Below are 23,900 nucleotides of genomic sequence, written 5' to 3' on the forward strand. Positions count from 1 at the left end.
CAGCAGAATTTTGCTGTATTTTTATTCTACAATTTCATTTTTTTTAAACAAACTTTTATATATTTTTATTTCCTGAGGCTGAAAATCAAAAATTTTCTTTGAATATTTGTTTTTCCTTCAACATTCTGAAAATTTTTATGTTCCATTTTGCAAATTTGTTATAGTCACTGTGCGGTTGCGTAGTCAGGGCCGGGGGTAGAGATTACACTATATCTATACATATATATAGGGTCTATGGCTTCAGTTCTTGTAACTTTTGTGTGTCTGTATCTATAAGGGGCCGGTATATGTCAGGTACATATGGACTGTCTTGTGTGTCTGTATCTATAAGGGGCCGGCATATGTCAGGTACATATGGACTGTCCTGTGTGTCTGTATCTATAAGGGGCCGGTATATGTCAGGTACATATGGACTGTCCTGTGTGTCTGTATCTATAAGGGGCCGGTATATGTCAGGTACATATGGACTGTCCTGTGTGTCTGTATCTATAAGGGGCCGGTATATGTCAGGTACATATGGACTGTCCTGTGTGTCTGTATCTATAAGGGGCCGGTATATGTCAGGTACATATGGACTGTCTTGTGTGTCTGTATCTATAAGGGGCCGGTATATGTCAGGTACATATGGACTGTCCTGTGTGTCTGTATCTATAAGGGGCCGGTATATGTCAGGTACATATGGACTGTCTTGTGTGTCTGTATCTATAAGGGGCCGGTATATGTCAGGTACATATGGACTGTCCTGTGTGTCTGTATCTATAAGGGGCCGGTATATGTCAGGTACATATGGACTGTCTTGTGTGTCTGTATCTATAAGGGGCCGGTATATGTCAGGTACATATGGACTGTCCTGTGTGTCTGTATCTATAAGGGGCCGGTATATGTCAGGTACATATGGACTGTCTTGTGTGTCTGTATCTATAAGGGGCCGGTATATGTCAGGTACATATGGACTGTCCTGTGTGTCTGTATCTATAAGGGGCCGGTATATGTCAGGTACATATGGACTGTCCTGTGTGTCTGTATCTATAAGGGGCCGGTATATGTCAGGTACATATGGACTGTCCTGTGTGTCTGTATCTATAAGGGACCGGTATATGTCAGGTACATATGGACTGTCTTGTGTGTCTGTATCTATAAGGGGCCGGTATATGTCAGGTACATATGGACTGTCTTGTGTGTCTGTATCTATAAGGGGCCGGTATATGTCAGGTACATATGGACTGTCTTGTGTGTCCGTGTATATAACGGGTCGGTATATGTCAGGTACATATGGACTGTCTTGTGTGTCTGTATATATAAGGGGCCGGTATATGTCAGGTACATATGGACTGTCTTGTGTGTCTGTATCTATAAGGGGCCGGTATATGTCAGGTACATATGGACTGTCCTGTGTGTCTGTATCTATAAGGGGCCGGTATATGTCAGGTACATATGGACTGTCTTGTGTGTCTGTATCTATAAGGGGCCGGTATATGTCAGGTACATATGGACTGTCTTGTGTGTCTGTATCTATAAGGGGCTGGTATATGTCAGGTACATATGGACTGTCCTGTGTGTCTGTATCTATAAGGGGCCGGTATATGTCAGGTACATATGGACTGTCTTGTGTGTCTGTATCTATAAGGGGCCGGTATATGTCAGGTACATATGGACTGTCTTGTGTGTCCGTGTATATAACGGGTCGGTATATGTCAGGTACATATGGACTGTCTTGTGTGTCCATGTCTACAAGGGGCCGGTATATGTAAGGTACATATGGACTGTCCTGTGTGTCTGTATCTATAAGGGGTCGATATATGTCAGGTACATATGGACTGTCCTGTGTGTCTGTATCTATAAGGGGCCGGTATATGTCAGGTACATATGGACTGTCCTGTGTGTCTGTATCTATAAGGGGTCGATATATGTCAGGTACATATGGACTGTCCTGTGTGTCTGTATCTATAAGGGGCCGGTATATGTCAGGTACATATGGACTGTCTTGTGTGTCCATGTATATAAGGGGCCGGTATATGTCAGGTACGTATAGATTGTCTTGTGTGTCTGTATCTATAAGGGGCCGGTATATGTCAGGTACATATGGATTGTCTTGTGTGTCTGTATCTATAAGGGGCCGGTATATGTCAGGTACATATGGACTGTCCTGTGTGTCTGTATCTATAAGGGGCCGGTATATGTCAGGTACATATGGACTGTCCTGTGTGTCTGTATCTATAAGGGGCCGGTATATGTCAGGTACATATGGACTGTCTTGTGTGTCTGTATCTATAAGGGGCTGGTATATGTCAGGTACATATGGACTGTCTTGTGTGTCCATGTCTACAAGGGGCCGGTATATGTCAGGTACATATGGACTGTCCTGTGTGTCTGTATCTATAAGGGGCTGGTATATGTCAGGTACATATGGACTGTCCTGTGTGTCTGTATCTATAAGGGGCCGGTATATGTCAGGTACATATGGACTGTCCTGTGTGTCTGTATCTATAAGGGGCCGGTATATGTCAGGTACATATGGACTGTCCTGTGTGTCTGTATCTATAAGGGGCCGGTATATGTCAGGTACATATGGACTGTCTTGTGTGTCTGTATCTATAAGGGGCCGGTATATGTCAGGTACATATGGACTGTCCTGTGTGTCTGTATCTATAAGGGGCCGGTATATGTCAGGTACATATGGACTGTCTTGTGTGTCTGTATCTATAAGGGGCCGGTATATGTCAGGTACATATGGACTGTCTTGTGTGTCCGTGTATATAACGGGTCGGTATATGTCAGGTACATATGGACTGTCTTGTGTGTCTGTATCTATAAGGGGTCGATATATGTCAGGTACATATGGACTGTCTTGTGTGTCTGTATCTATAAGGGGCTGGTATATGTCAGGTACATATGGACTGTCCTGTGTGTCTGTATCTATAAGGGGTCGATATATGTCAGGTACATATGGACTGTCCTGTGTGTCTGTATCTATAAGGGGCCGGTATATGTCAGGTACATATGGACTGTCCTGTGTGTCTGTATCTATAACGGGTCGATATATGTCAGGTACATATGGACTGTCCTGTGTGTCTGTATCTATAAGGGGCCGGTATATGTCAGGTACATATGGACTGTCCTGTGTGTCTGTATCTATAAGGGGCCGGTATATGTCAGGTACATATGGACTGTCTTGTGTGTCCATGTCTACAAGGGGCCGGTATATGTCAGGTACATATGGACTGTCCTGTGTGTCTGTATCTATAAGGGGCCGGTATATGTCAGGTACATATGGACTGTCTTGTGTGTCTGTATCTATAAGGGGCCGGTATATGTCAGGTACATATGGACTGTCTTGTGTGTCCGTGTATATAAGGGGCCGGTATATGTCAGGTACATATGGACTGTCCTGTGTGTCCATGTCTACAAGGGGCCGGTATATGTCAGGTACATATGGACTGTCTTGTGTGTCTGTATCTATAAGGGGCCGGTATATGTCAGGTACATATGGACTGTCTTGTGTGTCTGTATCTATAAGGGGCCGGTATATGTCAGGTACATATGGACTGTCTTGTGTGTCCATGTCTACAAGGGGCCGGTATATGTCAGGTACATATGGACTGTCCTGTGTGTCTGTATCTATAAGGGGCCGGTATATGTCAGGTATATATGGACTGTCCTGTGTGTCTGTATCTATAAGGGGCCGGTATATGTCAGGTACATATGGACTGTCCTGTGTGTCTGTATCTATAAGGGGCCGGTATATGTCAGGTACATATGGACTGTCTTGTGTGTCCATGTCTATAAGGGGCCGGTATATGTCAGGTACATATGGATTGTCCTGTGTGTCTGTATCTATAAGGGGCCGGTATATGTCAGGTACATATGGACTGTCTTGTGTGTCCATGTCTATAAGGGGCCGGTATATGTCAGGTACATATGGACTGTCCTGTGTGTCTGTATCTATAAGGGGCCGGTATATGTCAGGTACGTATAGATTGTCTTGTGTGTCTGTATCTATAAGGGGCCGGTATATGTCAGGTACATATGGACTGTCTTGTGTGTCCATGTCTATAAGGGGCCGGTATATGTCAGGTACATATGGACTGTCCTGTGTGTCTGTATCTATAAGGGGCCGGTATATGTCAGGTACATATGGACTGTCTTGTGTGTCTATGTCTATAAGGGGCCGGTATATGTCAGGTACATATGGACTGTCTTGTGTGTCTGTATCTATAAGGGGCCGGTATATGTCAGGTACATATGGATTGTCTTGTGTGTCTGTATCTATAAGGGGCCGGTATATGTCAGGTACATATGGACTGTCCTGTGTGTCTGTATCTATAAGGGGCCGGTATATGTCAGGTACATATGGACTGTCTTGTGTGTCTGTATCTATAAGGGGCCGGTATATGTCAGGTACATATGGACTGTCTTGTGTGTCTGTATCTATAAGGGGCCGGTATATGTCAGGTACATATGGACTGTCTTGTGTGTCCATGTCTACAAGGGGCCGGTATATGTCAGGTACATATGGACTGTCCTGTGTGTCTGTATCTATAAGGGGCCGGTATATGTCAGGTATATATGGACTGTCCTGTGTGTCTGTATCTATAAGGGGCCGGTATATGTCAGGTACATATGGACTGTCCTGTGTGTCTGTATCTATAAGGGGCCGGTATATGTCAGGTACATATGGACTGTCTTGTGTGTCCATGTCTATAAGGGGCCGGTATATGTCAGGTACATATGGATTGTCCTGTGTGTCTGTATCTATAAGGGGCCGGTATATGTCAGGTACATATGGACTGTCTTGTGTGTCCATGTCTATAAGGGGCCGGTATATGTCAGGTACATATGGACTGTCCTGTGTGTCTGTATCTATAAGGGGCCGGTATATGTCAGGTACGTATAGATTGTCTTGTGTGTCTGTATCTATAAGGGGCCGGTATATGTCAGGTACATATGGACTGTCTTGTGTGTCCATGTCTATAAGGGGCCGGTATATGTCAGGTACATATGGACTGTCCTGTGTGTCTGTATCTATAAGGGGCCGGTATATGTCAGGTACATATGGACTGTCTTGTGTGTCTATGTCTATAAGGGGCCAGTATATGTCAGGTACATATGGACTGTCTTGTGTGTCTGTATCTATAAGGGGCCGGTATATGTCAGGTACATATGGATTGTCCTGTGTGTCTGTATCTATAAGGGGCCGGTATATGTCAGGTACATATGGATTGTCTTGTGTGTCCGTGTATATAACGGGTCGGTATATGTCAGGTACATATGGACTGTCCTGTGTGTCGGTATCTATAAGGGGCCGGTATATGTCAGGTACATATGGACTGTCCTGTGCGTCCGTATATATAACAGGCCATTATATGTCAGGTACATATGGACTGTCTTGTGTGTCGGTATCTATAACGGGCCATTATATGTCAGGTACATATGGATTGTCCTGTGTGTCTGTATCTATAAGGGGCCGGTATATGTCAGGTACATATGGACTGTCCTGTGTGTCGGTATATATAACAGGCCATTATATGTCAGGTACATATGGACTGTCCTGTGCGTCCGTATATATAACAGGCCATTATATGTCAGGTACATATGGACTGTCCTGTGTGTCCGTGTATATAACGGGTCGGTATATGTCAGGTACATATGGACTGTCTTGTGTGTCCATGTCTATAAGGGGCCGGTATATGTCAGGTACATATGGACTGTCCTGTGTGTCTGTATCTATAAGGGGCCGGTATATGTCAGGTACATATGGATTGTCCTGTGTGTCTGTATCTATAAGGGGCCGTTATATGTCAGGTACATATGGACTGTCTTGTGTGTCGGTATCTATAACGGGCCATTATATGTCAGGTACATATAGATACAGACACACAGGACAGTCCATAACGGGCCATTATATGTCAGGTACATATGGATTGTCCTGTGTGTCTGTATCTATAAGGGGCCGGTATATGTCAGGTACATATGGACTGTCCTGTGTGTCCGTGTATATAACGGGTCGGTATATGTCAGGTACATATGGACTGTCCTGTGTGTCTGTATCTATAAGGGGCCGGTATATGTCAGGTACATATGGACTGTCCTGTGTGTCTGTATCTATAAGGGGCCGGTATATGTCAGGTACATATGGACTGTCTTGTGTGTCCGTGTATATAAGGGGCCGGTATATGTCAGGTACATATGGACTGTCCTGTGTGTCTGTATCTATAAGGGGCCGGTATATGTCAGGTACATATGGACTGTCTTGTGTGTCTGTATCTATAAGGGGCCGGTATATGTCAGGTACATATGGACTGTCCTGTGTGTCTGTATATATAAGGGGCCGGTATATGTCAGGTACATATGGACTGTCCTGTGTGTCTGTATCTATAAGGGGCCGGTATATGTCAGGTACATATGGACTGTCTTGTGTGTCCGTGTATATAAGGGGCCGGTATATGTCAGGTACATATGGACTGTCCTGTGTGTCTGTATCTATAAGGGGCCGGTATATGTCAGGTACATATGGACGGTCCTGTGTGTCTGTATCTATAAGGGGCCGGTATATGTCAGGTACATATGGACTGTCTTGTGTGTCCATGTCTATAAGGGGCCGGTATATGTCAGGTACATATGGACTGTCTTGTGTGTCCATGTCTATAAGGGGCCGGTATATGTCAGGTACATATGGACTGTCTTGTGTGTCTATGTCTATAAGGGGCCGGTATATGTCAGGTACATATGGACTGTCCTGTGTGTCTGTATCTATAAGGGGCCGGTATATGTCAGGTACATATGGACTGTCCTGTGTGTCTATGTCTATAAGGGGCCGGTATATGTCAGGTACATATAGATTGTCTTGTGTGTCCGTGTATATAACGGGTCGGTATATGTCAGGTACATATGGACTGTCCTGTGTGTCTGTATCTATAAGGGGCCGGTATATGTCAGGTACATATGGACTGTCCTGTGTGTCCATGTCTATAAGGGGCCGGTATATGTCAGGTACGTATAGATTGTCTTGTGTGTCTGTATCTATAAGGGGCCGGTATATGTCAGGTACATATGGATTGTCTTGTGTGTCTGTATCTATAAGGGGCCGGTATATGTCAGGTACATATGGATTGTCTTGTGTGTCCATGTCTATAAGGGGCCGGTATATGTCAGGTACATATGGACTGTCCTGTGTGTCCATGTCTATAAGGGGCCGGTATATGTCAGGTACATATGGACTGTCTTGTGTGTCTGTATCTATAAGGGGCCGGTATATGTCAGGTACATATGGACTGTCCTGTGTGTCGGTATCTATAACGGGCCATTATATGTCAGGTACATATGGATTGTCCTGTGTGTCTGTATCTATAAGGGGCCGGTATATGTCAGGTACATATGGATTGTCTTGTGTGTCCGTGTATATAACGGGTCGGTATATGTCAGGTACATATGGACTGTCCTGTGTGTCGGTATCTATAAGGGGCCGGTATATGTCAGGTACATATGGATTGTCTTGTGTGTCGGTATCTATAAGGGGCCGGTATATGTCAGGTACATATGGACTGTCCTGTGCGTCCGTATATATAACAGGCCATTATATGTCAGGTACATATGGATTGTCCTGTGTGTCTGTATCTATAAGGGGCCGGTATATGTCAGGTACATATGGACTGTCCTGTGTGTCCGTGTATATAACGGGTCGGTATATGTCAGGTACATATGGACTGTCCTGTGTGTCTGTATCTATAAGGGGCCGGTATATGTCAGGTACATATGGACTGTCCTGTGTGTCTGTATCTATAAGGGGCCGGTATATGTCAGGTACATATGGACTGTCTTGTGTGTCCGTGTATATAAGGGGCCGGTATATGTCAGGTACATATGGACTGTCCTGTGTGTCTGTATATATAAGGGGCCGGTATATGTCAGGTACATATGGACTGTCCTGTGTGTCTGTATCTATAAGGGGCCGGTATATGTCAGGTACATATGGACTGTCTTGTGTGTCCGTGTATATAAGGGGCCGGTATATGTCAGGTACATATGGACTGTCCTGTGTGTCTGTATCTATAAGGGGCCGGTATATGTCAGGTACATATGGACGGTCCTGTGTGTCTGTATCTATAAGGGGCCGGTATATGTCAGGTACATATGGACTGTCTTGTGTGTCCGTGTATATAAGGGGCCGGTATATGTCAGGTACATATGGACTGTCCTGTGTGTCTGTATCTATAAGGGGCCGGTATATGTCAGGTACATATGGACGGTCCTGTGTGTCTGTATCTATAAGGGGCCGGTATATGTCAGGTACATATGGACTGTCTTGTGTGTCCATGTCTATAAGGGGCCGGTATATGTCAGGTACATATGGACTGTCTTGTGTGTCCATGTCTATAAGGGGCCGGTATATGTCAGGTACATATGGACTGTCTTGTGTGTCTATGTCTATAAGGGGCCGGTATATGTCAGGTACATATGGACTGTCCTGTGTGTCTGTATCTATAAGGGGCCGGTATATGTCAGGTACATATGGACTGTCCTGTGTGTCTATGTCTATAAGGGGCCGGTATATGTCAGGTACATATAGATTGTCTTGTGTGTCCGTGTATATAACGGGTCGGTATATGTCAGGTACATATGGACTGTCCTGTGTGTCTGTATCTATAAGGGGCCGGTATATGTCAGGTACATATGGACTGTCCTGTGTGTCCATGTCTATAAGGGGCCGGTATATGTCAGGTACGTATAGATTGTCTTGTGTGTCTGTATCTATAAGGGGCCGGTATATGTCAGGTACATATGGATTGTCTTGTGTGTCTGTATCTATAAGGGGCCGGTATATGTCAGGTACATATGGATTGTCTTGTGTGTCCATGTCTATAAGGGGCCGGTATATGTCAGGTACATATGGACTGTCCTGTGTGTCCATGTCTATAAGGGGCCGGTATATGTCAGGTACATATGGACTGTCTTGTGTGTCTGTATCTATAAGGGGCCGGTATATGTCAGGTACATATGGACTGTCCTGTGTGTCGGTATCTATAACGGGCCATTATATGTCAGGTACATATGGATTGTCCTGTGTGTCTGTATCTATAAGGGGCCGGTATATGTCAGGTACATATGGATTGTCTTGTGTGTCCGTGTATATAACGGGTCGGTATATGTCAGGTACATATGGACTGTCCTGTGTGTCGGTATCTATAAGGGGCCGGTATATGTCAGGTACATATGGATTGTCTTGTGTGTCGGTATCTATAAGGGGCCGGTATATGTCAGGTACATATGGACTGTCCTGTGCGTCCGTATATATAACAGGCCATTATATGTCAGGTACATATGGATTGTCCTGTGTGTCGGTATCTATAAGGGGCCGGTATATGTCAGGTACGTATAGACTGTCCTGTGTGTCTGTATCTATAAGGGGCCGGTATATGTCAGGTACATATGGATTGTCTTGTGTGTCTGTATCTATAAGGGGCCGATATATGTCAGGTACATATGGACTGTCCTGTGTGTCTGTATATATAACAGGCCATTATATGTCAGGTACGTATAGACTGTCCTGTGTGTCGGTATCTATAAGGGGCCGGTATATGTCAGGTACATATGGACTGTCCTGTGCGTCCGTATATATAACAGGCCATTATATGTCAGGTACATATGGATTGTCCTGTGTGTCGGTATCTATAAGGGGCCGGTATATGTCAGGTACGTATAGACTGTCCTGTGTGTCTGTATCTATAAGGAGCCGGTATATGTCAGGTACATATGGATTGTCTTGTGTGTCTGTATCTATAAGGGGCCGATATATGTCAGGTACATATGGACTGTCCTGTGTGTCCGTATATATAACAGGCCATTATATGTCAGGTACATATGGATTGTCCTGTGTGTCGGTATCTATAAGGGGCCGGTATATGTCAGGTACGTATAGACTGTCCTGTGTGTCTGTATCTATAAGGGGCCGGTATATGTCAGGTACATATGGATTGTCTTGTGTGTCTGTATCTATAAGGGGCCGATATATGTCAGGTACATATGGACTGTCCTGTGTGTCCGTATATATAACAGGCCATTATATGTCAGGTACATATGGATTGCTCTGTGCATACAGTGGACTCTCTGAGTACGAGGTCGCAGTTCTGAGGCCGCGACACCGATACAAGTTCCCGGCTAACACGAATCTTTTGTCTCTTTGTGTCTTGTAGAATATGAAATTGCAGTATTTTATTCCGGCGTCTCTAACATAGAGGACTGATAAATAATTGTCTCCAAAAATAAACCAAAAAATTTCAAAAATTAAAATACACAGAAAAGAAATTTTACAATTAATCAAATTAACAAATGTTATTAAAATAAAATAAAGAAGCGACTTTTATGTAAAAGCTAACGGTGATTCTTCTGTGCTCTGGTGTCGGGGAAGGCGCGGCGAGGGAATGGGAGCTTCACCAGAGATATTGTCGGAAAGAACCAGCAGATTGGGTAGAGAAGGATCGGCCGTGTGATTGGCCGTGTGATTGGTCATGTGATTGGCCATGTGATCATCCGTGTCCGCCGCCATCGCCACCAGTTCTCACAGTCTCTGCCTCTTACAACGTCTCTTTCCCGACATCCCCGATATCCGTTCTTTTGCAGTTTGTGTCCTCTTTGGATTCGTCACATGACAGTCTCTCGTTCTTCCTCTAAGGCTTCGGCTGCCGGTCGATCAGAATCGTAAACTCCGGACCCATTGAGATATTCCTCGTCCTTGTTATACTGCTCCGGTCCTGAAGAAGGGATCGAGTTCTCAGATATGGAGCCATTTTTGACATAGCCCGGGAGGTTTCTGTGACCGTTCAGGGCCACGGACACAAGTCTAGTGTTCAGATGTAAGACCAAGGTGCCCCTGGTGGTGACATTGGTGATACTGGTGTGGGAGACCATAGGGCCATAGCTGTAGGTAGTACTGCCGCTCCGGGCTTTCCTCTTGAAGTCCAGGGCTAGCGTCCACCGACTCCAGGATTTCTTAATTTCTGCTTGTACCTGAAAAAGGAAAATATGAAATGAATTGATAAGAAGGAGATTGGAGAAGGCGATGACCAGTCTATAGGTGTCACAAACTGAACTCACTGGGTCTTGAACCCATGACTTCCTGGCTATGTTCTGCAGCCTTAACCATAGTACTATTTGGAATCCTGTTTTGTTCTGTGCCTTGCTTGGTCTGGTGTCTTCTATTGGGGTAATTGGTTTATGGAGATCACCTGTTCTGTGGCCAATCACAGTTTAGCCCGTCCTATATAAACTCACAGCTCACTCCATCCTGTGCCTGATTATTCTGGCTGTCTGCTCCATGTTGCCCTGAACCTCACCACTACCTTGCTGCTCCTCCTGTGTACCGAACCTTGCTAACGCCTGACTACGGCTGATCTGCTCCTCCTGCGTACCGGTCTCTGCAAACGTCTGACCACGGTTTCTTCTACTTCTGAGGTACTTATCCTTCATTATTACTATTTAAGTACTGTACCATTTGCCCCACCAATTGGACTCCAAATCTGATAACTAGCATCGTTACAATAGGTGCGCTATGTGTAGACTGTGGGCGCGCTATGTGTAGACTGTGGGCGCGCTATGTGTAGACTGTGGGCGCGCTATGTGTAGACTGTGGGCGCGCTATGTGTAGACTGTGGGCGCGCTATGTGTAGACTGTGGGCGCGCTATGTGTAGACTTGTAACTTTTTATCTTCTGCTTTTTGCTTGTTCATTGTCCTGTGCACTAACAAGAAGCATCTGGGCAGCGGCCCTGGCAGTCTGTGCATAGCAGGCCCCATAGGGTTATATCATCATCATCATCACCCCAGAAGAATCCCGCTCCCATTTACTATGTACATATTTGGGGGACTCTCCCTCTAACAGTGACCTCTGGATTAAATCACATTTTACGTTACATGTATTCCAGTCTACTTGTTCGGCTTTCATAGGAGATGTACTGTATATACACACATGGACAAAATTGTTGCTCCTCTCATTTAATGAAAGAAAACCCCACAATGGTCCCAGAAATAACCGGAATCTGACACAAGTAATAACCAGACTCCATGCTGACAACCACAAAGTTATTGGGACAATGTCCTATGGACAGAGGAGACTTTCTGGCCCATCAGCTCTATGGTCACAGATGGAAACATGAAGCGTATCCTGAGAGGAAGACTGTCCCTACTGTGACACATGGAGGAGCTCTGTTATGTCCCTACTGTGACACATGGAGGAGCTCTGTTATGTCCCTACTGTGACACATGGAGGGGGCTCTGTTATGTCCTTACTGTGACACATGGAGGAGCTCTGTTATGTCCCTACTGTGACACATGGAGGAGCTCTGTTATGTCCCTACTGTGACACATGGAGGAGCTCTGTTATGTCCCTACTGTGACACATGGAGGAGCTCTGTTATGTCCCTACTGTGACACATGGAGGAGCTCTGTTATGTCCCTACTGTGACACATGGAGGAGCTGTGTTATGTCCCTACTGTGACACATGGAGGAGCTCTGTTATGTCCCTACTGTGACACATGGAGGAGCTCTGTTATGTCCCTACTGTGACACATGGATGAGGCTCTGTTATGTCCCTACTGTGACACATGGAGGAGGCTCTGTTATGTCCCTACTGTGACACATGGAGGAGGCTCTGTTATGTCCCTACTGTGACACATGGAGGAGCTCTGTTATGTCCCTACTGTGACACATGGAGGAGGCTCTGTTATGTCCCTACTGTGACACATGGAGGAACTCTGTTATGTCCCTACTGTGACACATGGAGGGGGCTCTGTTATGTCCCTACTGTGACACATGGAGGAGGCTCTGTTATGTCCCTACTGTGACACATGGAGGAGGCTCTGTTATGTCCCTACTGTGACACATGGAGGAGGCTCTGTTATGTTCTGGGTCTTGTATCTGTGCAGGGTACAAGGAAATCTAAAGACTATCAAGGGATTCTAGAAAGGAATATGCTGCCCGGTGTCAGAAAGCTTGGCCGCAGCCGCAGGTCCTGGGTGTGGTAACAGGAGAATGACCCAAAACACAGCTAAACCCCCCCAAGAATGGCTGAGAGGAGAACATTGGACTATTCTGAAGGGGCTTCTAAGGGCCGCACCTAAATCCTATGGAAGGAGCTGAAACATGTCGTCTGGAGAAGGTTCCTTCACCCCCGAGACACCTGGAGCAGAGGAGGGCCCAAAATCCCTGGTGGGAGGGGCAGAAGTCTCACTGACAGTTACAGGAATTGTCTGATCGCAGTGATTGTCCCAAAAGGAGGAGCAACAAAATATTACGGGAACCGACATCTCTGTCCAGGCCGTGTCAGGAGCGAAACGCAAAGTCTGACCTTCATCTCTTCATTATCAGGGAATTATTATTTATTACTTGTGTCAGATTCCGGATATTTCTGGGACCATTGGGGGGTTTTCTGTCATTAAACAAGGAGACCAATAATCTTGTCCACGTGAGTGTGTGTGTGTGTGTGTGTGTATATATATATATATATATATATATATATATATATATATATATGTAGATATTTTTAAGCCAATATTAAATCTGCAGGACCTGCAGACAGGAAATTCTCCTTCAGTTCACCTTGTTCTTATTTGCTCCGTGTGATTGGATAGTAAAGAAGTTTCTAAACACTACAATGTCACCCAAAGGCCACAACCAGTACATGTGAAAGTCACTCAGGTGTCAGTATTTACTGACTATTTTAAGATTTAATTCATGTACAAAGCATTTTGGATAAAGAGATGAAGCAGAGCAGATAAGTGCTAGAATACATGTATTATATATTATAGCGCCTGCTCTTATATACAGGGAGTGGCTGACACCTCTGAGGTCTGCGGCACATGATATGGATTTCCCTTTATATAAGCCAGTGCCATTCTGGAGCCCTCAGGAATCTCTCCAGAAAATCAATAGTTCAGCAGAGGAAATGCTAAAACTGTGACCCATAGAAAATGTCACATATGTCTATAACGCCGCCACTCAGGAGAAATTCACACAGTGCTGTACAGCCCCCAGACCCCAAAGAAACAGCCCAGAATTGGGGTCACACATCTCCATAGATAAATAATTCAGGTCCCCAAAGAATTCAGCAAAAAGCATCCGCAGCTCACCTCGCCGTTACAGAAGCAGTAAATAATGGCGACAAAGAATCCCTGCAAAAGAGAGAAGACATTGTAACATGTGCGGAATAACAAAGAGATACACAGAAATACACAGAGCTATGATGAGATACAAAGTGATACAAAGATACACAGAGCTACGACAAGATACAAAGATACACAGAGCTATGATGAGATACAAAGAGATACACAGAGCTACGACAAGATACAAAGAGATACACAGAGCTACGATGAGATACAAAGATACACAGAGCTATGATGAGATACAAAGTGATACAAAGATACACAGAGCTACGACAAGATACAAAGATACACAGAGCTATGATGAGATACAAAGAGATACACAGAGCTACGACAAGATACAAAGAGATACACAGAGCTACGATGAGATACAAAGATACACAGAGCTATGATGAGATACAAAGTGATACAAAGATACACAGAGCTATGATGAGATACAAAGTGATACAAAGATACACAGAGCTACGATGAGATACAAAGAGATACACAGAGCTACGATGAGATACAAAGTGATACAAAGATATACAAAGATACACAGAGCTATGATGAGATACAAAGATACATAGAGATACACAAAGATACACAGAGCTACGACAAGATACAAAGAGATACACAGAGCTATGATGAGATACAAAGATACATAGAGATACACAAAGATACACAGAGCTACGATGAGATACAAATAGATACAAAGTGAAACAAAAAGAAACACCGAGCTATGATGTGATACAAAGCAGTTTCATTTGACTGGTGTGTGGAGGGGCTGCTGTAGTCGTAGTCTGAAGCCTTAGTCTTGCAGTACAAATGATTGTAATCTGATGGACCCCAAAGTAAGTCATCAGAATCGGGTGTGTTGTTTGATTGGACTAATATGAAGCCGCAGTGTGAACAATCCTCAGCACCTTCCTGCCGAATTCTCTTGATCTCTCGCCCCCGATCACTATCACTTATATGTTATAGGACTCGTGACCTCGCGACCTCTCCTATCTTCTCCATTATTTGGATGTTTTATAGCAAAAAGTTTCTATTACTAAAAAATAAGTAAAAAAAAATGCGAAGAGAAGAAACCAAAGTGTTATAATAAAAACTAGAACCCTAGAAGTGTGCGGAGGAGCCTGTAGGGACCGGGGGAGGGGTGACATCTTGAAGTCACTTGAGGATGAAGCCGAGAAGATCTGTCAGTGCGGATTATACTCAGCAAATAACTGAGACAATGAAGCCAAAGCCACGGAGACAAATCTGCCCCCAGAGGTGTAGAGGGGGTGATAATATGGTGCAGGGCCCGCACAGGCTCAGCAGGTCCTCTCCCCGCACCACCAATCCCATGCAATTAACATAAGCAAATCTGACAACCACTACTGGGAGACGGCAAATGTGCTGAGAGCAGTTGTCACTTCCCCTCCCCCACTCATACAAGTGCTTAGAATACTAAATCTTACTGGGAAATGGATAAGCCAATGCTGTAGCTGCCAGACCTGCCCATATATTAGGGGGGTTATACGAGACCTCCATAGGGGTAGCAGCGCCGCCAATGGGCCACATTGCTGGGAGAGTTGGCATTAGCCCCACTTTGCGTGGGGAAGGGGGGTGAGTGGGCTCCGGTGGGATCCATCATGTGACTCCAGTGAAGACTGCAGCTCCAAGAAGATGCTGAGCCGAGACACCTACAGGACCCCCAATATTTACTGAGCCCCTAATCCCCCAAAGCCAAACAGTTTCTAAAAACAGACTCAGCCGTGGGCGCCAAATCCCAGGTGCGTCTGATGGGAGGTCCATGGCCATGAGGTTGCGCTCCTGTGGTCCTGGGCTCATCCCAGCAGCTATTTCTGGGTCAGTGGGGGATGGGGGGAGCAGTTGGGGAGGGGGTTGGGATGTGATGTGGGCTCTTTAGGGACTTTGAGCAGTAAGTTGAAGCTTCTGCTGTTTTCTTGGTGGTCGGAGGAAATCTTTCATGTGGTTTTCTGTATTTTTGGGTCTGGTGGTTTCTGTGGCTTCCCCTTCATGTGACTCATGTCCAGTTTTAGACAATCGCATGAATAGCAATTCCCTTGCACAGATGTAGCAAAGTCTACACAAACCATGGACTGGTGGAATAACTTGTCGCAGCAGACTGTAGCTTGACTGTTTCAATGGCCGCAGCAGGTCTTGGAGCTGGTGCTTTATATATATAGACTTCTATGTGCGTAGCAATGACGCTGCCAGTGACCCTGCACCCCCCCACCAACAGGCTCAGGCGTGACTGCTACCCCTGCACCCCTATACAGGAGACCTGCAGACCTGCCGCACCATAGGATAGCACTGTGACCCCTGCACCCCCCACCAACAGGCTCAGGCGTGACTGCTACCCCTGCACCCCTATACAGGAGACCTGAAGACCTGCCGCACCATAGGATAGCACTGTGACCCCTGCACCCCTATACAGGAGACCTGAAGACCTGCCGCACCATAGGATAGCACTGTGACCCCTGCACCCCTATACAGGAGACCTGAAGACCTGCCGCACCATAGGATAGCACTGTGACCCCTGCACCCCTATACAGGAGACCTGCCGCACCATAGGATAGCACTGTGACCCCTGCACCCCCATACAGGAGACCTGAAGACCTGCCGCACCATAGGATAGCACTGTGACCCCTGCACCCCTATACAGGACACCTGAAGACCTGCCGCACCATAGGATAGCACTGTGACCCCTGCACCCCTATACAGGACACCTGCAGACCTGCCGCACCATAGGATAGCACTGTGACCCCCTGCACCCCCCACCAACAGGCTCAGGCGTGACTGCTACCCCTGCACCCCTATACAGGAGACCTGCAGACCTGCCGCACCATAGGATAGCACTGTGACCCCTGCACCCCCATACAGGAGACCTGCAGACCTGCCGCACCATAGGATAGCACTGTGACCCCTGCACCCCCATACAGGAGACCTGCAGACCTGCCGCACCATAGGATAGCACTGTGACCCCTGCAACCCTATACAGGACACCTGCCGCACCATAGGATAGCACTGTGACCCCTGCACCCCTATACAGGACACCTGAAGACCTGCCGCACCATAGGATAGCACTGTGACCCCTGCACCCCTATACAGGAGACCTGCCGCACCATAGGATAGCACTGTGACCCCTGCACCCCCATACAGGAGACCTGCCGCACCATAGGATAGCACTGTGACCCCTGCACCCCTATACAGGAGACCTGCCGCACCATAGGATAGCACTGTGACCCCTGCACCCCCATACAGGAGACCTGAAGACCTGCCGCACCATAGGATAGCACTGTGACCCCTGCACCCCTATACAGGACACCTGAAGACCTGCCGCACCATAGGATAGCACTGTGACCCCCTGCACCCCCCACCAACAGGCTCAGGCGTGACTGCTACCCCTGCACCCCTATACAGGAGACCTGCAGACCTGCCGCACCATAGGATAGCACTGTGACCCCTGCACCCCTATACAGGACACCTGCCGCACCATAGGATAGCACTGTGACCCCTGCACCCCTATACAGGAGACCTGCAGACCTGCCGCACCATAGGATAGCACTGTGACCCCTGCACCCCTATACAGGACACCTGCCGCACCATAGGATAGCACTGTGACCCCTGCACCCCCATACAGGAGACCTGCAGACCTGCCGCACCATAGGATAGCACTGTGACCCCTGCACCCCTATACAGGACACCTGCCGCACCATAGGATAGCACTGTGACCCCTGCACCCCTATACAGGACACCTGAAGACCTGCCGCACCATAGGATAGCACTGTGACCCCTGCACCCCTATACAGGACACCTGCCGCACCATAGGATAGCACTGTGACCCCTGCACCCCCATACAGGAGACCTGCAGACCTGCCGCACCATAGGATAGCACTGTGACCCCTGCACCCCCATACAGGAGACCTGAAGACCTGCCGCACCATAGGATAGCACTGTGACCCCTGCACCCCTATACAGGACACCTGCAGACCTGCCGCACCATAGGATAGCACTGTGACCCCTGCACCCCTATACAGGACACCTGAAGACCTGCAGCACCATAGGATAGCACTGCTACCCCTGCACCCCTATACAGGAGACCTACAGACCTGCCGCACCATAGGATAGCACTGTGACCCCTGCACCCCTATACAGGACACCTGCCGCACCATAGGATAGCACTGTGACCCCTGCACCCCTATACAGGACACCTGCCGCACCATAGGATAGCACTGTGACCCCTGCACCCCTATACAGGAGACCTGCAGACCTGCCGCACCATAGGATAGCACTGTGACCCCTGCACCCCTATACAGGAGACCTGCAGACCTGCAGCACCATAGGATAGCACTGTGACCCCTGCACCCCCATACAGGAGACCTGAAGACCTGCAGCACCATAGGATAGCACTGTGACCCCTGCACCCCTATACAGGAGACCTGCAGACCTGCCGCACCATAGGATAGCACTGTGACCCCTGCACCCCTATACAGGACACCTGCAGACCTGCCGCACCATAGGATAGCACTGTGACCCCTGCACCCCTATACAGGACACCTGAAGACCTGCCGCACCATAGGATAGCACTGTGACCCCTGCACCCCTATACAGGACACCTGCCGCACCATAGGATAGCACTGTGACCCCTGCACCCCTATACAGGACACCTGCCGCACCATAGGATAGCACTGTGACCCCTGCACCCCCATACAGGAGACCTGCAGACCTGCCGCACCATAGGATAGCACTGTGACCCCTGCACCCCCATACAGGAGACCTGCAGACCTGCCGCACCATAGGATAGCACTGTGACCCCTGCACCCCCATACAGGAGACCTGCAGACCTGCCGCACCATAGGATAGCACTGTGACCCCTGCACCCCCATACAGGAGACCTGAAGACCTGCCGCACCATAGGATAGCACTGTGACCCCTGCACCCCCATACAGGAGACCTGCAGACCTGCCGCACCATAGGATAGCACTGTGACCCCTGCACCCCTATACAGGAGACCTGCAGACCTGCCGCACCATAGGATAGCACTGTGACCCCTGCACCCCTATACAGGAGACCTGCAGACCTGACGCACCATAGGATAGCACTGCTACCCCTGCACCCCTATACAGGAGACCTGCCGCACCATAGGATAGCACTGTGACCCCTGCACCCCCATACAGGAGACCTGCAGACCTGCCGCACCATAGGATAGCACTGTGACCCCTGCACCCCCATACAGGAGACCTGAAGACCTGCCGCACCATAGGATAGCACTGTGACCCCTGCACCCCTATACAGGACACCTGCAGACCTGCCGCACCATAGGATAGCACTGTGACCCCTGCACCCCTATACAGGACACCTGAAGACCTGCAGCACCATAGGATAGCACTGCTACCCCTGCACCCCTATACAGGAGACCTACAGACCTGCCGCACCATAGGATAGCACTGTGACCCCTGCACCCCTATACAGGACACCTGCCGCACCATAGGATAGCACTGTGACCCCTGCACCCCCATACAGGAGACCTGCATACCTGCCGCACCATAGGATAGCACTGTGACCCCTGCACCCCTATACAGGACACCTGCAGACCTGCCGCACCATAGGATAGCACTGTGACCCCTGCACCCCTATACAGGACACCTGAAGACCTGCCGCACCATAGGATAGCACTGTGACCCCTGCACCCCTATACAGGACACCTGCCGCACCATAGGATAGCACTGTGACCCCTGCACCCCTATACAGGACACCTGTAGACCTGCTGCACCATAGGATAGCACTGTGACCCCTGCACCCCTATACAGGACACCTGCCGCACCATAGGATAGCACTGTGACCCCTGCACCCCCATACAGGAGACCTGCAGACCTGCCGCACCATAGGATAGCACTGTGACCCCTGCACCCCCATACAGGAGACCTGAAGACCTGCCGCACCATAGGATAGCACTGTGACCCCTGCACCCCCATACAGGAGACCTGAAGACCTGCCGCACCATAGGATAGCACTGTGACCCCTGCACCCCTATACAGGACACCTGCAGACCTGCCGCACCATAGGATAGCACTGTGACCCCTGCACCCCTATACAGGAGACCTGCAGACCTGCCGCACCATAGGATAGCACTGTGACCCCTGCACCCCTATACAGGAGACCTGCCGCACCATAGGATAGCACTGTGACCCCTGCACCCCTATACAGGAGACCTGCAGACCTGCCGCACCATAGGATAGCACTGTGACCCCTGCACCCCTATACAGGACACCTGCCGCACCATAGGATAGCACTGTGACCCCTGCACCCCTATACAGGACACCTGAAGACCTGCCGCACCATAGGATAGCACTGTGACCCCTGCACCCCTATACAGGACACCTGCCGCACCATAGGATAGCACTGTGACCCCTGCACCCCCATACAGGAGACCTGCAGACCTGCCGCACCATAGGATAGCACTGTGACCCCTGCACCCCCATACAGGAGACCTGAAGACCTGCCGCACCATAGGATAGCACTGCTACCCCTGCACCCCTATACAGGAGACCTACAGACCTGCCGCACCATAGGATAGCACTGTGACCCCTGCACCCCTATACAGGACACCTGCCGCACCATAGGATAGCACTGTGACCCCTGCACCCCTATACAGGACACCTGCCGCACCATAGGATAGCACTGTGACCCCTGCACCCCTATACAGGACACCTGCAGACCTGCCGCACCATAGGATAGCACTGTGACCCCTGCACCCCTATACAGGAGACCTGCAGACCTGCAGCACCATAGGATAGCACTGTGACCCCTGCACCCCTATACAGGAGACCTGCAGACCTGCCGCACCATAGGATAGCACTGTGACCCCTGCACCCCCATACAGGAGACCTGAAGACCTGCCGCACCATAGGATAGCACTGTGACCCCTGCACCCCTATACAGGAGACCTGCCGCACCATAGGATAGCACTGTGACCCCTGCACCTCTATACAGGACACCTGAAGACCTGCCGCACCATAGGATAGCACTGTGACCCCTGCACCCCTATACAGGAGACCTGCAGACCTGCCGCACCATAGGATAGCACTGTGACCCCTGCACCCCTATACAGGACACCTGCAGACCTGCCGCACCATAGGATAGCACTGTGACCCCTGCACCCCTATACAGGACACCTGCCGCACCATAGGATAGCACTGTGACCCCTGCACCCCTATACAGGACACCTGCCGCACCATAGGATAGCACTGTGACCCCTGCACCCCTATACAGGACACCTGCAGCACCATAGGATAGCACTGTGACCCCTGCACCCCTATACAGGAGACCTGCAGCACCATAGGATAGCACTGTGACCCCTGCACCCCTATACAGGACACCTGCAGCACCATAGGATAGCACTGTGACCCCTGCACCCCCATACAGGAGACCTGAAGACCTGCCGCACCATAGGATAGCACTGTGACCCCTGCACCCCTATACAGGAGACCTGCAGACCTGCCGCACCATAGGATAGCACTGTGACCCCTGCACCCCTATACAGGAGACCTGCAGACCTGCCGCACCATAGGATAGCACTGTGACCCCTGCACCCCTATACAGGAGACCTGCAGACCTGCCGCACCATAGGATAGCACTGTGACCCCTGCACCCCCATACAGGAGACCTGCAGACCTGCCGCACCATAGGATAGCACTGTGACCCCTGCACCCCTATACAGGAGACCTGCAGACCTGCCGCACCATAGGATAGCACTGTGACCCCTGCACCCCCATACAGGAGACCTGCAGACCTGCCGCACCATAGGATAGCACTGTGACCCCTGCACCCCTATACAGGACACCTGAAGACCTGCCGCACCATAGGATAGCACTGTGACCCCTGCACCCCCATACAGGAGACCTGAAGACCTGCCGCACCATAGGATAGCACTGTGACCCCTGCACCCCTATACAGGACACCTGAAGACCTGCCGCACCATAGGATAGCACTGTGACCCCTGCACCCCTATACAGGAGACCTGCAGACCTGCCGCACCATAGGATAGCACTGTGACCCCTGCACCCCCATACAGGACACCTGCCGCACCATAGGATAGCACTGTGACCCCTGCACCCCCATACAGGACACCTGCCGCACCATAGGATAGCACTGTGACCCCTGCACCCCTATACAGGAGACCTGCAGACCTGCCGCACCATAGGATAGCACTGTGACCCCTGCACCCCCATACAGGAGACCTGCAGACCTGCCGCACCATAGGATAGCACTGTGACCCCTGCACCCCCATACAGGAGACCTGCAGACCTGCCGCACCATAGGATAGCACTGTGACCCCTGCACCCCTATACAGGAGACCTGCAGACCTGCCGCACCATAGGATAGCACTGTGACCCCTGCACCCCTATACAGGACACCTGCCGCACCATAGGATAGCACTGTGACCCCTGCACCCCTATACAGGAGACCTGCAGACCTGCCGCACCATAGGATAGCACTGTGACCCCTGCACCCCTATACAGGAGACCTGCAGACCTGCCGCACCATAGGATAGCACTGTGACCCCTGCACCCCTATACAGGAGACCTGCCGCACCATAGGATAGCACTGTGACCCCTGCACCCCTATACAGGAGACCTGCAGACCTGCCGCACCATAGGATAGCACTGTGACCCCTGCACCCCTATACAGGAGACCTGCAGACCTGCCGCACCATAGGATAGCACTGTGACCCCTGCACCCCTATACAGGACACCTGCAGCACCATAGGATAGCACTGTGACCCCTGCACCCCCATACAGGAGACCTGCAGACCTGCCGCACCATAGGATAGCACTGTGACCCCTGCACCCCCATTAGAAGCATGGCTGTTGCTCCACAGACACAATGTGACGGTGCTGCAGCTCTTGTACCATACTCATGCTGTTTTCTGATTGCTCCATTTAGCAGAGTCCTCCCCCACATTGGCCGGGTGGTATCCAGACTCCTCGAGCACGTTTGCTGCCCCGGCCCTGGTTCGGTGACTCCTCACAGCAGCACCTCCCTAGTCATGGGTTCTAGCTGTTTGGAAAGGGTTATTAGTCACAGCCTTGCTCCCCCCCCCGATACAAGAATAAGACAAGGCTTATGGGGGGGCCAGAAGGGGACACAAGTACCGGCAGAACATTTCTGAGTGGTCCGGGCAGGTGATGGGGGTCCCGTCTGTTTCTTCCCTTCTATAGGTATCACCTCCGCTCTGGCGTCTCACTATAGTTACAGACTCCGCACATCCCTCACCCCGTCACCCCGCACTAGGAGGACCATACTCAGTCCTCCACCCTCAGACCGTCTGTATTACCTCCTTCTACAAATCCCCTGAAGACAGAGGCGGAGCTAGCAGGGGGGCGGCTGCCCTGGGACCACGGAATTTGTGAGGTCTACCCCAGGGCCACAATTAACTATATGGGTGTCTGCAGACACTGATCTAGGTAAAACCCGTCCTACAAGTTCACAGACTTGTAAAGTGCAAGTCACTGACAAGACACTGAGAGCAGACGGCAGAGGCCGGCGACACAATGGCGTCATAGTGTCGCACCCTCCGGCGTCAAGACCCTGACGTCCTATGTGGACCCTGCGCATACAGCAATGGAGGCTCCAGTCATCTGGATCACAGGGGGGGAGTATAAGGGGATGGTTAGGAGGGGGAAGGGTAAGGGAAGATTCAGGAGGGGCCGTAGGACGATAGGGGGGGGGTCATTTATATAAGGGCTGATAGGGGGCAGT

General features: G+C 49.4%; 1 protein-coding gene across 1 annotated transcript in view; it reads right to left on the reverse strand.

Moving 5' to 3' along the window:
* Window positions 1-10,629: 10,629 nt before the first annotated feature.
* The window catches only part of LOC142187298 (parathyroid hormone/parathyroid hormone-related peptide receptor-like), a gene marked incomplete at its 5' end in the record, with an annotated part of 109,969 nt that continues 96,698 nt past the window's right edge, over window positions 10,630-23,900 (reverse strand). The window contains 2 exons of the mRNA XM_075261522.1: window positions 10,630-11,004; window positions 14,121-14,162. Coding sequence (XP_075117623.1) covers window positions 10,639-11,004; window positions 14,121-14,162 — 408 coding nt within the window. The remainder of the gene's footprint in view (window positions 11,005-14,120; window positions 14,163-23,900) is intronic.

This window comes from Leptodactylus fuscus, unplaced genomic scaffold (genome assembly GCF_031893055.1).
Source record: "Leptodactylus fuscus isolate aLepFus1 unplaced genomic scaffold, aLepFus1.hap2 HAP2_SCAFFOLD_175, whole genome shotgun sequence".
Lineage (NCBI taxonomy): Eukaryota > Metazoa > Chordata > Amphibia > Anura > Leptodactylidae > Leptodactylus > Leptodactylus fuscus.